The sequence below is a fragment of the Microplitis mediator genome, chromosome 2 (genome assembly GCF_029852145.1).
Source record: "Microplitis mediator isolate UGA2020A chromosome 2, iyMicMedi2.1, whole genome shotgun sequence".
NCBI lineage: Eukaryota > Metazoa > Arthropoda > Insecta > Hymenoptera > Braconidae > Microplitis > Microplitis mediator.
This window is the reverse complement of record NC_079970.1, coordinates 7,985,172-7,999,446: the sequence shown is the minus strand read 5'-3', so window position 1 is coordinate 7,999,446 and position 14,275 is coordinate 7,985,172. Positions and strand designations below refer to the sequence as shown.

The 14,275-nt window shown below is 29.6% G+C and overlaps 1 protein-coding gene across 1 annotated transcript in view; it reads left to right on the top strand.

Moving 5' to 3' along the window:
• LOC130663418 (dipeptidase 1) overlaps window positions 1-14,275 on the top strand; it is a 76,282-nt gene that overhangs the window by 15,621 nt on the left and 46,386 nt on the right. Inside the window, exon 4 of the mRNA XM_057462626.1 lies at window positions 4,250-4,382. Coding sequence (XP_057318609.1) covers window positions 4,250-4,382 — 133 coding nt within the window. The remainder of the gene's footprint in view (window positions 1-4,249; window positions 4,383-14,275) is intronic.

Below are 14,275 nucleotides of genomic sequence, written 5' to 3'. Positions count from 1 at the left end.
ACTTGTCAAAAGTTTAGCCCCGCGTAATTTCCCGTATCTTTTTCTCAAGTGCAAAGCTCTCGACTTCTCGAGCAGATTTTCGACACTTCCGATTGAAATTGAGCGCTCTAAAGATATCTATCTCGAGTTCTGGAGTGTTTCCGACGTCTGGCGACTTGCTCTTTAAATCTTCCTCAAGCTTCTAAGAAGTTGCCAGAAGCACACGGTACACTTCTTATACATCCAGTACCACTTCACATATATCTGTACCATGTACATCCTGCTCACAACGCGCTTCAAGGACTTCTCAATTTTCTCTGATATTTTTTTCTTCCTTTTTTTTTTTCATTTTTTTTTTTGTGTTATGCACAAACTTGCAATCAAAAGTTTTATTCACAATAAGTTTGAAAAAAATGCAATAGAGAAATAAAAAGTTTTCAATTGATATCCAGATAATATCGATCGTTTGTGCCGACTAAAGGTAGTCAATGAAAAAAAAAATGTAATTACTGTGATTGCAAAGAATGAAAAAGGAAATCTATAAAAAGAAATTCCACAGAACTACAGTTACGTACACTAAAAAATTGGGAGTGAATTCGGAGTGATTACACGGAAAAAATGGAGCCGAAAAATGCACGAATTTTTATTATGATGTCGATTAAAAATCGCTAGCTGCTAAAGAAAATAATCGCTAGCAGCTAGCGATTATTTTTTTCAGTGTAGATAGCAATATTTTTAAGTCTGAAAATTTTTTAAATTTTGGCTTCTAAGACAGTGATGATTATCATCGCGGATAAAAATGGTTACCAATCTTCGATAATAATAGTTACCATATAGATAAGATTGCTTTCCATCTACGATAGGAAAAGTTAACATAAACGCTGAAAAAAACTGCTAACTATTATCATCTTGTAATAGAGAATAATTACTATCTGTATATGAAAATCATTATCATGCTTTTATGTTAACTATTTGTTTTTCGTATAGTAATAATTGCTATTACCGATAGTAATAGATTATCATCTAGATATTAATATTTCTTATGTCTAAAAAATTTTTAAATTTTGCCTTCTGAGATAGTAATGATTATCATCTCGGATAAGAATTCTTACCATCTCCGATAGGAAAAGTTAACATAAAAGAACGAGAATTATTAGAATGTAAGGATGGGACAGTTACTTCTTTAAAATGAAAAGTATTACCACTTTTTTTTTAGTGTGTATAATTATTGTTATGAGACTCCAAAAATTTTTTATTTTTTACTAGAATCCCTAATTTAGACTCATAATTTTCATTACTCGTCTATTAAGTTTTAAGTGTATAATATTTTTTGTAGTATAGCATAATGAAATTTTTGGCAATTCAACTTCTTGTTTCAAGTTTGGTTGACAGCATAATAAAAATTCGTAGATTTCGTGTCCATTTTTCTCCGTGTACGGATTTTAATTCAATCCGAATTTACTCCGTCACTCGGAGTTTTGTAAAAAATCACGCCGCATACGGGGTAAATAGGGAGTTTGTTTTTTCAGTAGAGTAATTTAGATTTCATTTAAATCCCTATTCACACCGATTCGGGGTTTTAATATTCAAACGAACACTTTTTAGGAGTGAATTTTACTCGGACCCGGAGTTTCAACATTAAATTAAACTCCCCTTCAAAGTGAATGTCACTTCGAGGGAATTAAATAAATGAACAGTCATCCTCTCCGCATCCACTCCGAGTTACTCAGCTAATTTATTACAGTGTACAAAGTATCAGTAAATTAAAACATGTATTATTGTAATAAAATTTTCTTAAGCTATAAATATAACATCATCATTACTACGTTCAATAGAGCATACGCAATGCCACAGAGTTAATTATACTATCATTTCAATATTAATTAATTATTTAATTAATTAATGAACAGGTGTAAAATACAATTGTACAAATTTCAAGCATTTCTCTTAATTAATTTATGTTTTTATTAAATTGCAAACAATTTATATTTACGAATGTATAATTAACAATTATTGAATGATAATACTGATAATTAATTATGCTTCATTAATATGCGCCAGTAAGAATTTGCTAGTTCGATCACATATATTTGTACTCATGACATTAAAATTGTTTTTTTAATGCATATATAAGTAGTATGCATACATATGCATTAATTCTCACGCTTACAAAAATAAATAGAGTAATTTTGAAATGATAAGTAAACATTACGCTACGATAAGTGCATACATTGGTACGATAAGCGCGCATATATATGTTGTAAAAGTACAATTCATTGTAAAGTATAAAAGAGAATTTATTTTTTTCTCAAGAGAGATAATGCGAAAAAAAGTAATATCTAAAGAACGTAAGAAATCTTTCAAGATGTCGGGTCGTAAATGTGATCGAAAGGCTTTTGCTTGTAGAGAGATTTTATAAAATGGTGAAGAATAAAATAGAACCAAGAAAAAAATGGATTTACGTATTGAATCACTTCGTGCTGAATCTTAATGTTTTTTTTCTTTTAATATTCTTACAGTTTAAATAATAAATTTTTCAAGAAATAATGAAATAAATAAACTTTTTATATCTTTTAATCATGATAAGTCCTTGATAATGATAAATATCTTTTTGAGACTTAGTTAGAGTATTATAACAAAGGATAAAATAGCATTAGCCTGAATGAAGGTCCAGCAGGGTGGATACTAAAACTAAAGTTAGTCGCAAGTTGACCCTTATCATTTTGTCAATAACTCGGTACTAGTCTTAAATTACCTCGGTAACTGTCTCTCCAGTGAGTCAAGTCGACTCTCTCGGTTCTTCCATTACATTACATTTGATTCTTGATATTCGAGAAAAACTAGTTGTGAAATTTACGATCACTTGTCACGTCCAAGTGCTACTTTTTTATTAGTTTCAAAGTCAAATAAAATATTTTACGTCATAATCTTTTTAGTTTTATTGACGTACACACTAGTCAGTTAAAAAAAAATAGTAAAATAAAATAAACGGGACGCGAAAAAAAACAATATAGAAAAATAATAAATAAGATAATAAGAGAACTGTGTGGATACAATTGAAGGCAGATGTTACTCTCCTTGTTGCAGTTTTCAAGAGTTTTACTTCGAATGGATAAAAATAAAAGGAGAAAAAGATAACATTCGGGTTTTCTACTCTCGTAACACACCTCCTGTCTCGGTACGTGAAAATAGCACTTTGGAACCTACACTCACGATATCGGAAAATCCATATATATCTACAACTATATATATATTTAAAACTCGACAAGTATTTTCGCTCAGGCGAAGAAAAAAGCTCCGGAAGCCTTTTTAGTATCAAGACCGTATTTTCGGCCTCAGTCAGGAAATGAAACCTAGCCCAGCCTAGAATCCTTGCATTACAACTGGGCCATCCTTTCTTCTGCACTCTGATGATAAGAAAATTCCATAGACTTTAGAGGAATAAAATAGACAATAGCGAAGTTGAATTATTTTTAATTTTAATTCAATTAAAAATTATTTTATATTGATGTTTTATTGTCACAACTATTAATCTTAATCAATTTACTAAATATAAAGTTTCATAAATCTAAAGCCTAGAATATAAATTCAAATCATAGGAAAAATTTAAACTTAGCCCAGAAGCTTTTCCTCAACTATCTATACACGTTTACAGTTTATAAAGCCAGCAGTAGACAGTTATAACACGAAGTAGATATAAATCTACGTGTTGTGTACATGACTGTTGAATATAATGTATATATTACTTGTTTCGTAAACGTGACAAAGTCACTCATAGTACAACCTCTTCACCTGCCATTTCTTTTTCACTTTAATACATATTTATATAAACATGTGTGTTAGTAAATTCTAACGCCTCTTGAGCTCAGTTCAAAGCATATTTACTTATAGTTGTGAAAACAAAAATAAATATAGTAAATATAGGTATATAATTATGCGTAAGTCAGATGTGTGGGTGTTGTGATTGGCAGGGCGTTTAAATATATAATTAATAAGAGTCAAAGTGAAATTAATTTTGTAAAGTGAAATTAATCCATGTCGTGGCAATTAAAAGCCAGCAAAATTAAGTAAAATTCAATTACTTTTCTATTCAATTCTCTTTCCACAAATCTATTGTACATATACATATATTATATATATATATATATAGTAGTACCTTGCCTTTATATTAAATCCTGCCATTCACACTCTCACGGTATATACACTTTCATATATATATATACATATATATAGATATATCTACACTCGTATCTCAATTTCTCATTTGCAGTTCTGGTCGGCGTACGTGCCGTGCTCGTCACAGCATCTCGACTCGGTGCAGTTGGCCCTGGAGCAGATCGACCTGATTCGACGCTTGGTGAACAAGCATACCCAGAATATGGTCCTCGTTACTACAGCTGAAGGTATATATACATATATGTATTACTGTACCTACATATGTATGTACGTATGTAACTGTCGGAGAATAGAATATGCCTAGATAATGGATATTCACGATCTCATTCTCGGTACCATTCGGTCTTTCTCTTACTCTATTGCATGCTCGACCGTCTGAATGAACACTAGGCAGTGATTCATTCACACACGAGTATCTACTTGCCAATTATAATATCATTCGATCCATACTTTTAGTTAGTTTCTGTACACACACTAAAAAAAATTTTATTTATCACGAAAAGATAAATGTTTTTGCAGTTATCAGAGAAACTAATTTGCAGCTACAATACTTTAGTTTATCCAAATGTTTTCTGGTTGAGTTAAGTGAGAGTTAATTCACTCAAATGTCATTTTTTTTGTAACATACAGACTTCTTTGATTGAAATAAAAATCAATTGGTTCAAAGTTTAAAGAAATAATTTTTTCATTTTTTGCATTTTTTTTCAAATTTTATAAACTTTTATAAATTTTTATAAAACTTTGTAAAATTTCATAAAAATATATATAATTTCATACCAATAACTTAAGAATTCTTGGGATCTCAATAACAATTATAAAAACTTTATAAATTTTTATAAAATTATGTACAATTTTATAAAATTATATAATTGTATAAAATTTTATAAAACTTTTGAAATTTTATAAAACTTCATGAAATTTTATGAAATTCCGTGAAAAAATTTTTTCCCAGGAAAATCAACGTTCAAACGGTTTATACACCAAAACTGCTACCCTCATGAAAGATATCTAATGTAGGTTTTGTAACAAATTCTATTTATTACAGAAAGTCTTTTGTAATAAACGTATTTTTTTACTACATAACTCGTATTTATTAGTTTCTTCCATTTATTCATTCAATTAATTTTTCCAACGAAATCGACTGTAAGGTGCAAAATTATATAGCTTCTGAATATTCCGATGAGACTGATTTTCTACTTTCTTGAGTTTTATTTTATTGTTTATTTAATGCCGATCTTACTGCTTACAGGAAAACTTTATTTGTAGGTCCCTAAAACAGCTTTATTTAGATTTTTTAATTTTTTTTTAATTTAAGTAACGGACATTCTCCGAATCAGAAAATAAAATTGCTGAGAAATAAATTTTTACAATTAAATTTATTTAAATTTTTATAAATTAATTTTATTAAAAAATTTTAAGTATATTTATACATTGGGACATAGTTTATTTTACATTTTATTTTCAATTTATTTACAGGAAACAGCGGTGTGAAAATAGATTACACAGGCCATTTAATTATAATTTATCGGATGTTACCGAGTAGCCTGTAGTTTTTCCGTGTAGAGACTGGAATCATATTTTCTAAATCATCATTTGACAAATAGAAATACAATTCTCTGATAAAAGTAGCCGGCAGTTGTAATTAATGAAAAATATTATACATAACTTCCTCAGAATCTTTTATGTAATTAACTCTTTTCAGAGTTTTCGCTAATTTTATGTAGATATTTTCTTTATATATTAGGTACTCTAAAAATGGAGATTCACGTTTGAGTATATTCTTCAAATCAATAAACTTCAAATAAGGCGCCAAGTATCGCGCATTTTTATGCAAAACCTTTATGAATGTAATATTACTGTCTTCTAACTTATTTTCTTTCATTTCTTCAACTTCTAAACGACACTCAGCTAAATAATCATCGAATCCTTTCGTATTACTAACAGCTGTAATATTTCTCTCTAAACATGAATAAGTGAAATAAGTGAATATTCACTAATTCCAAGTGCAAACCGAACCACTAATTTCAAAAAGTGGTTCGGTTGGCACTCAGAATTAGTGAATATCCGCTTATTTCACTTATTCATGTTTAGAGAGTTCGATCACATAAATGAAAACCCGCTGCTATCAATTTTACAATGTGCTGCTGAATAGCTAAAAAACAAAGTAAATTCTTTTCTGATATGATGAATTCCTGTTCGATAGCTAATTTATTGTTAGAATCCACGGCATTGACAACAACACCGACTTCAAGCAAAAACAAAAAAATATCAATATCGATCCTACGATGCGAGAAAGCGTAATGGAGTAACAGTTGGGATTCAAAGAACGAAAAAAAATTATTATTATTATTATTATTACTATTAACATCCAGATTGTCAGAAAATGAAAGTAGCCAACACGCTAGCACTGTATAGTTCCGAGTTTCAACAGCTAAATGAAAAATTGTTGACTTAAACAAGATGTTTATACACTTATCCAAAAAATTAAAGGAACAAAAAAATTTTATAAATTTTTTAGTGATTTTTGGAAGGCTGTATTTTCGTGAAAAATGATCGTATCGAAAAAAAAAAAAAAATGCAAATTGAAGCTCGAAATCTCTAGTTTAAAGATCTTCCAGCAAAATATTTTTTCGAGCCACAGTTTTTGCGGAATCATAAGGAAAAGGTCGAGATAACATTTTTCTAAATTTTTCGGTTTTGTTTTTAAGGTCTACGGGGCCGGGAAAAATTTTTTTAAAAAAATGAATTCATGGCTTGAAATTTTCGGAAATTTTTTTTTTTCTCTTTACCTTACATTTACTGAATAACTAACGCAAAAATGAAAGGAAATCCGAAAAAAATTGATTTTTTCATTTTGGTAATGATTACACAAATTAAAGAACAAAACTTGTTCCTTTAATTGTTTTGTAAAACTTTGAGGAATCGGCCCGGACAAATGGTTCAATGGATCAATCTGAAAATTTCCAGGGTTTTTGAGGGTACATTAAGCTGTAAAATTACCTGGCAACATTATTTTTTTTCATCAATATTTGCAGAGTAGCAATGAGTTGACTAAAAAACCAGAAAATGGTCATTTTTTAAGGGTTTTTCAAATGGATATCAAGGATAAAAAAAAATTTTTTTGAAAAAATCGAAAATGGAGCTTGTAGGGAATTTATTCAAGTTTCTTAAACTGCCCTTTTAATTACTGTGCGGCCATTATTTGCTGAGATATCAATAATCAAAGACAAAAGGATCCTTTTTCATTTGACGACTGGTATCTCAGCAGCGAATTGACGTACAGAGAAACAAAAAAAAGCAAATTGTAGCTGAATAAATTTTCTAAGCAAGCCATGAATTCGTTTTTTTAAAAAAATTTTTCTCGGCCCCGTAGACCTTAAAAACAAAACCAAAAAATTTAGAAAAATTTTGTCTCGACCTTTTTCTTATGATTCCGCAAAAACCGTGGCTCGAAAAAATATTTTGCTGGAAGATCTTGAAACTAGAGATTTCGAGCTTCAATTTGCTTTTTTTTTTTTTTTCGATACGATAATTTTTCACGAAAATACAGCCTTCCAAAAATCACTATAAAATTTGTAAAATTTTTTTGTTCCTTTAATTTTTTGAATCAGTGTATGAAAAATAAAACAAATACTTAATTTAGATAAAACCAATAGGACAAGATATGGGGCCAGCAATAGTAAAATTAAATTATTATAGCTAGTCAGATAGCTAAACAGTTAGTTCTAATTGAGGTGTCGTACGTGGCGGTAGTCCTAAACATTTGTTCCGAAAAATATTTAATTTTCTATAAATAAAATGGAGACTCATAATGGGCACAAAATCAAAATCGATTCTTTTGTTAATATAATTGTGAAAAACTGTCAACCTCAATCATCATTTATAAAATATGTTGAATATTTACTAAATCAATTGATAATGACAAGAGTTCATTAAATTATGCACTGGGCTTCGTCAGAAAACGGAATTAATCCAGAACTCATTTCTAAATCATGTGCTTCTCATCATCGAACGTACAACAAATTAATCGCGACATATATGACAGAATATCGTTTCTAAACAATGCTCAAAATTTGGAAGAGATTGAAAAATATCTAAAATAGAAACTAAAAAAACACAAAATTACTGAATCATTAGTGTAGGAATAAGTATTTGTGTCTAGATGTACACACTAGAAAATCGAACATTCTGAGAATGTACTAATTTGACTTATTGTAACTAAACATTCATAGTTGCCATTTCCATAATTTAGTATTGCAAGATATAAAATTATTTAGCGATCTATACTGCAGATTTTGATTCATTGTTACTAAATTTTTTTTTTCTTTAATAGCCAGCATTTACGTGATAAATACAGAAGTTTTTTTTCTATTACTCTAACAGTATTTGATGTTTTTTTATTATTACAAAATTTATTTTAGGAAATATTAATATTGAACATTAAAATAATGATGTGATTTAGTGCATACTATATTACAATCATAAATGATACTTGTCACTCTATTGAATAACAGAGAAGTAATCGTGCCAGAATTGTTCTCAAGCTTGGAATATATTAATTCTGAAATAAGTATCTTACCAGGGACACTACAAGAGGTGGGCGCGATCTAGTGGCGAGCACTGAACTACTCTCGCTCCTGTTGCTTTGCTCTGGTGACTTCCCTCTCCTCCATGTATATCTTTTCTCCCAAGAAATTTATCCTTTAGTTTAAGCAGCTGTTCTGTTTTGGTTAGAGCAAAAAAAATTCTTGCGTTAAATAATAGTACTCATTCCGAGAAATTTTATTTTCTTCAAACAAAAAAGTGCAGATTGCTACAAAAAAATAACACATCTTGCTGCAAAAAAAATTTCTCATATTAAAAAATAAAAACTTCTGTAACAAGTAAAAATTCTTCGCTTTAAGCATAAGAATATGTTAACTTAAGAAAAAAAAATTTTAATTAAAAATAAAAATTTCAAGATAATTATTTATTTAAGGCAAGAAAATTTTGATTTCCTGAATCGATTAAAAAAAATTTCTTGATTCAAATTAACTGTTTTTTCTGTGTATTTATAAATCTCAAAAATAGCAGATAATTCAAAAATATATGTAGGATTAATATTAATTGCTGGAATTATTTTATAATATGAAGATTGTAAAGCTGCTTCAATTCAAACATCTTGTCTGGGTATTTTGCTATAAAAGGTTTTTTTTTAACTCATAAGGTTCTTCATTTGTATGTTATAAAAACTTAAACACGTCTTTTTTTGTACATACTGTTTATTAAAAGAGGGGATCGGGTATAAAAAGCCAGTCTGGCATTCTTTAAAACGGTAGCTAGAACTTTTTAACTTCCCGCTAAAAAAATCGAGGATTTTTGAAAAATCCGGAAAGTTATTGTTTTCAGTCCGATTTTCGAAAATCGAAATTTCATTAGATGGCGACATTTTGAGATCATAGGAAGCTATTCTGACTATTTTCAGAATGATATCCGAGTGTCTCTATAGAGATGATTTGGCTTTTTGAAGTGGCGTTTGAAGCAGCTCATTAGTTCCAACAATTTTTTAAAAATTGAGCATAATCGATTACGAAAAAAATAAAAAAACCGCTTTTTCAACATTTTTCTCGGATATTTTATATATTAAAACTCTGATCCGCGTCAAGTTACTTAAATCCTCATTTTTATCACTTACATTGATTTCTGCCTGAATACATTTATTTTATTGAACATAATCAGTAATAAACATGTAAAAAAACGCTTGTTCATTAATTACTTTCGATTCTTAAATTTTCAAACTTCAACATGAAATGTAACTTGGTTGAGCTTGACAAGCTCATAAAAATAATTTGATTCCAATGTATTTTCGAGCTCAAAAGTGTATTCGCTATAACTTTTTCAAGCTCTTGGAGCTCGAAAACAGCGGGACGTTCTGGGGCTGGCCCGCAGGGCTAACCGTTGCCCAGGTTTTTTTTCATAATTTCGGAGAATAAATTCCTAAAAATTCATAACTTTTACCTCAGGCAGTTTTCAAGTTTAACATACACTGTATAAAAAAAAATCGGGATAAGTCCAAGCGGTGTAGGTATTAAATTTCAACATCGAAAACGGTGCTAAAATAACACCGCCGCCGGTGTAAATATTCTTTCCTGGTGTTAAAATACTTTTCGATGCTGAAGATATTTTAATTTGTGAATATTTTTACTTACTCGATCACTACAGTTAAACAGTGTTTTTATTAATTAATTAAATCTATTGTTGATTGAGTTAGTGAGCGTTAAATTCTGTAATTTTTAAATAGAGCGCGTATAATATAAGTAAATATTTGAATAAGTACATATCAAAACTGAAATTTCCTCCACACAATATTCATTAAACTTTCATACTTTTTATAAGTAATACATTTATTGTTTCTAATTTCTATACGTGGAATTTTTTTACACCAATTTAACACCACCAAATAGTACCGCCTGCGCCAGTGTTATTTAATTGTAATACCTCGTGGTGATAAAATGAGTCCATTTTTAATACCGCTATTATTACAATGTAAAAGAAATAATTGGTAATTAAAAAAAAAAACGTTTCGCTGTAAAATCATGATAATAAATTTTTAGACATATGTTAACCGCTTTATCAAATTTTTAACTGTAATATTTTGAGTTCTTAACCCTCTTCCGTACTCTATCATGCCCTACTTTTCCTTATATACATAAAGTGTCCTCAAGAGTAAACGTAGTTAAATTGATACATACATTGTAGATGAATACGATGCAACAATTTACAATGCTAATCCGGATTAGTTTAAAGTTGACCAGAATTTATTTTAACATTAATTCATATACTTTGCTCTTAGTATTTAGGTACTATGTATATATAAATATATATGTATACATTCTGAATAAACTTTTGATACATACAAATTTATTGATCTCTAAGTGAATAATTTAATTTAGGTCTCGACTAAAATTATCAAAGTTATTTTTGCTGATATGAAAATATTGTTTTAAAAAAAAGAAAAACAGACAACTTCGGTTTAGTGTTGTCACAAAAAATTGATTGAATTTAAAAACTATCATTAGAAATTTTTATTAAAGAGAATTTTCTTTTTCTCTTTTTTTTAAACACAAAAAATTTCCCCCCCCCCCAATAACTTAATAAAATTACTGTGTTATGCAACGACAAATTATAGTTGGCTGGAAAAAATATTGGTTAATTATTTTGGTTCCCATGCGGTTTCGTTTACATACGGTATAAAATTTTGTGGTAGATATGGTTTACATGAATTTTTGTTACCTTTGTATCAATTTCATATTATAATTTTAAGCGAATAATAAAATAACAAAATTAATGTAAATTTAATAATAATTCTTTTCATTCTTCACTTAATAGAGAGTAAAACAGAAATTTTAAATGATCAAACAAATTTTAAAATTTTTTATCAAATTCAAATTAATATCGTTTATGAAAATATTGTTTTTGTAAAAGTCAATACTGTTCGACTATATTCCGCGAAAATATTTTTAGTAACATGAAAATACTGAATCAATTTACTGAAAATTTTTTTTATTAAAAAAAAATTGTGAAGTAGAATTTCAAACTTGATTGACTGTTTTTTTTTTTTCTATTTTACTAAAAATATTTGAAGGAATATCAGCTGTCGAAACCATTCATACACTGAAAAAAATAATCGCTAGCTGCTAGCGATTTTTTTCTTTAGCAGCTAGCGATTTTTAATCGTTAGCTGCAAGCGATTATTTCGCTAGCTGCTAGCGATTTTTTCTTTAGCAGCTAGCGATTAAAAATCGCTTGCTGGAAGCGATTTTTTCGCTAGCCGGAAGCGATTTTTTCGTTAGCAGGTAGCGATTAAAAATCGCTTGCTGGAAGCGATTTTTTCTTTGGCAGGAAGCGATTAAAAATACTGTTTTTATCATTGAAATAAATATATAAATATACATATTCATATATATTTATATATATATATATATATATATATATATATATATATATATATATATATATATATATATATATATATATATATATGTATAAATATATATATATGTATATTTATATATTTATTTCAATGATAAAAACAGTATTTTTAATCGCTCCCTGCCAAAGAAAAAATCGCTTCCAGCAAGCGATTTTTAATCGCTACCTGCTAACGAAAAAATCGCTTCCAGCAAGCGATTTTTGATCGCTACCTGCTAAAGAAAAAATCGCTACCTGCTAGTGAATAAATCGCTTCCAGCAAGCGATTTTTAATCGCTAGCTGCTAAAGAAAAAATCGCTTCCAGCTAGCGAAATAATCGCTTCCAGCAAGCGATTTTTAATCGCTAGCTGCTAAAGAAAAAATCGCTAGCAGCTAGCGAAATAATCGCTTGCAGCTAACGATTAAAAATCGCTAGCTGCTAAAGAAAAAAATCGCTAGCAGCTAGCGATTATTTTTTTCAGTGTAGTACATGAATATATTGATGTGATATGAAAAAATATTTTGTTAAAATAAAAAAACAATTATGCAGCCAATCAATTTAAAATAAGTAATGAGATTAAATTTGATAGCGTAATGAAATTTAAATGAGTGTTACGTGAACGAAGTATTGAATGTAACGTTAATTAAAACACTTGAGATGCGTGAAAACGCGTAGCACTTGAAACCCTTTTGTCGCGATATATCGAGAAGGCTCTCCCGGTGGTTGACCACAACCGCAACTACCACTCGCGTTACTTGCAGCACACCACACTGGTATGGGAGAGTAGTCTAGTTCGCAAGTAAAGCACGGAACTCGTAAAGCACGCAGAGATCGAGGGAACAATGCTGCTTCGATAAACGCGCCTGAGTCCAGTACATGAGTATAGAAGTACAGGATAGAGAGGAAGAGAGATAGATTAGTCGGACGATAGAAGCACTCGCGGTGGCGGTAGTAAAACCATGAGTCAAAGAAGGAAAGGAGAGTAACTCGATATTGGGTCAAACATCGCAGAGGTTTCTGTACCACCGCTCCATTTGTCTGGCTCGCATCCAAACGCATTCGATTCGCCATATCTTCTGTCTATAATACCGTATCATTTAACGAAAATTAAAGCTAAATTTAAAGTTATATTAAATTATTTTCGGTGAAATCATTTTTCCAGTCTATAGAAATTTAAAAACAATTTAGTAAGTAATTTGCATTTATAAAAGCCACTTAGAAGTGGATTATGATAAATGATTGGCTCTCGTGACAATTGAAAGATCATAGAACGCCGAGAATAATCCTCAGCCAAATCCTTGTGTCGACCTCTCTGGCTTGTGTCCAGAAAAAAAATGAGGTCCTTCACCTCTTTTACTTATAGTCAACCGAGAAAATCTCAAGCTGAACTAAGCTGAGCTGGTGAGCTCTCTTCTGTTTTCCGCCAACCACGACCACTTGTCGCGAAAACTAAAAAAAACCGAGAGAAGGGGCAAGAAGAGAGTAAAAGAGATTGAAAAATTTTGATGGGCAACAGAATCACACAAATATTTCAAGTGCTGGTGAGCTTTAACAATTCTGACAACACGAAACTCGATAACGAGCCCTTTGGTTACTTTTCACGATGTTCCAAAAGTTAAATTTTTTAATTTAATTAGTTTTAATGCTCTGTGTGGAGTTCATTAAGATTATTTACACTTGGTTTTTGGCACAACTATGTCCAGCTGTCGTCTGATTGGCTTCTAAACAAATAGTTACTTTTCTCGGTAGTTCACCATTTTAACATCGACGTCACGTTATTTTTTAGCTAACGCGTGCTGGTTTTCAATCGGATTTTTCCACAAGTAATCGGAGTTTTTGAAAATTAATAAATAAACAAAATAAAAAAGTTATAAAAATAATAATAATGATAAATATATAAATGAAATAAACTGAACGTGTTCAATTTCAAATATATATTTTTTTTATTCGTCAGTCATCACTGAATGTTATATTATTATTTTTATTCACTATTTTAACAAAAATAATTTTTATAGCTTGCAATTATTTAAAACAAAAGGTATTTTTTTTTATTACTATTCCAGTTACTTTTTTATCGGGTTACTCGGATCTATATCAAACGTCAAAATATCTAATAACACAAAATTTAAAAACATCACAATTTATACAGAAGATTTTAAGTTTCAGAA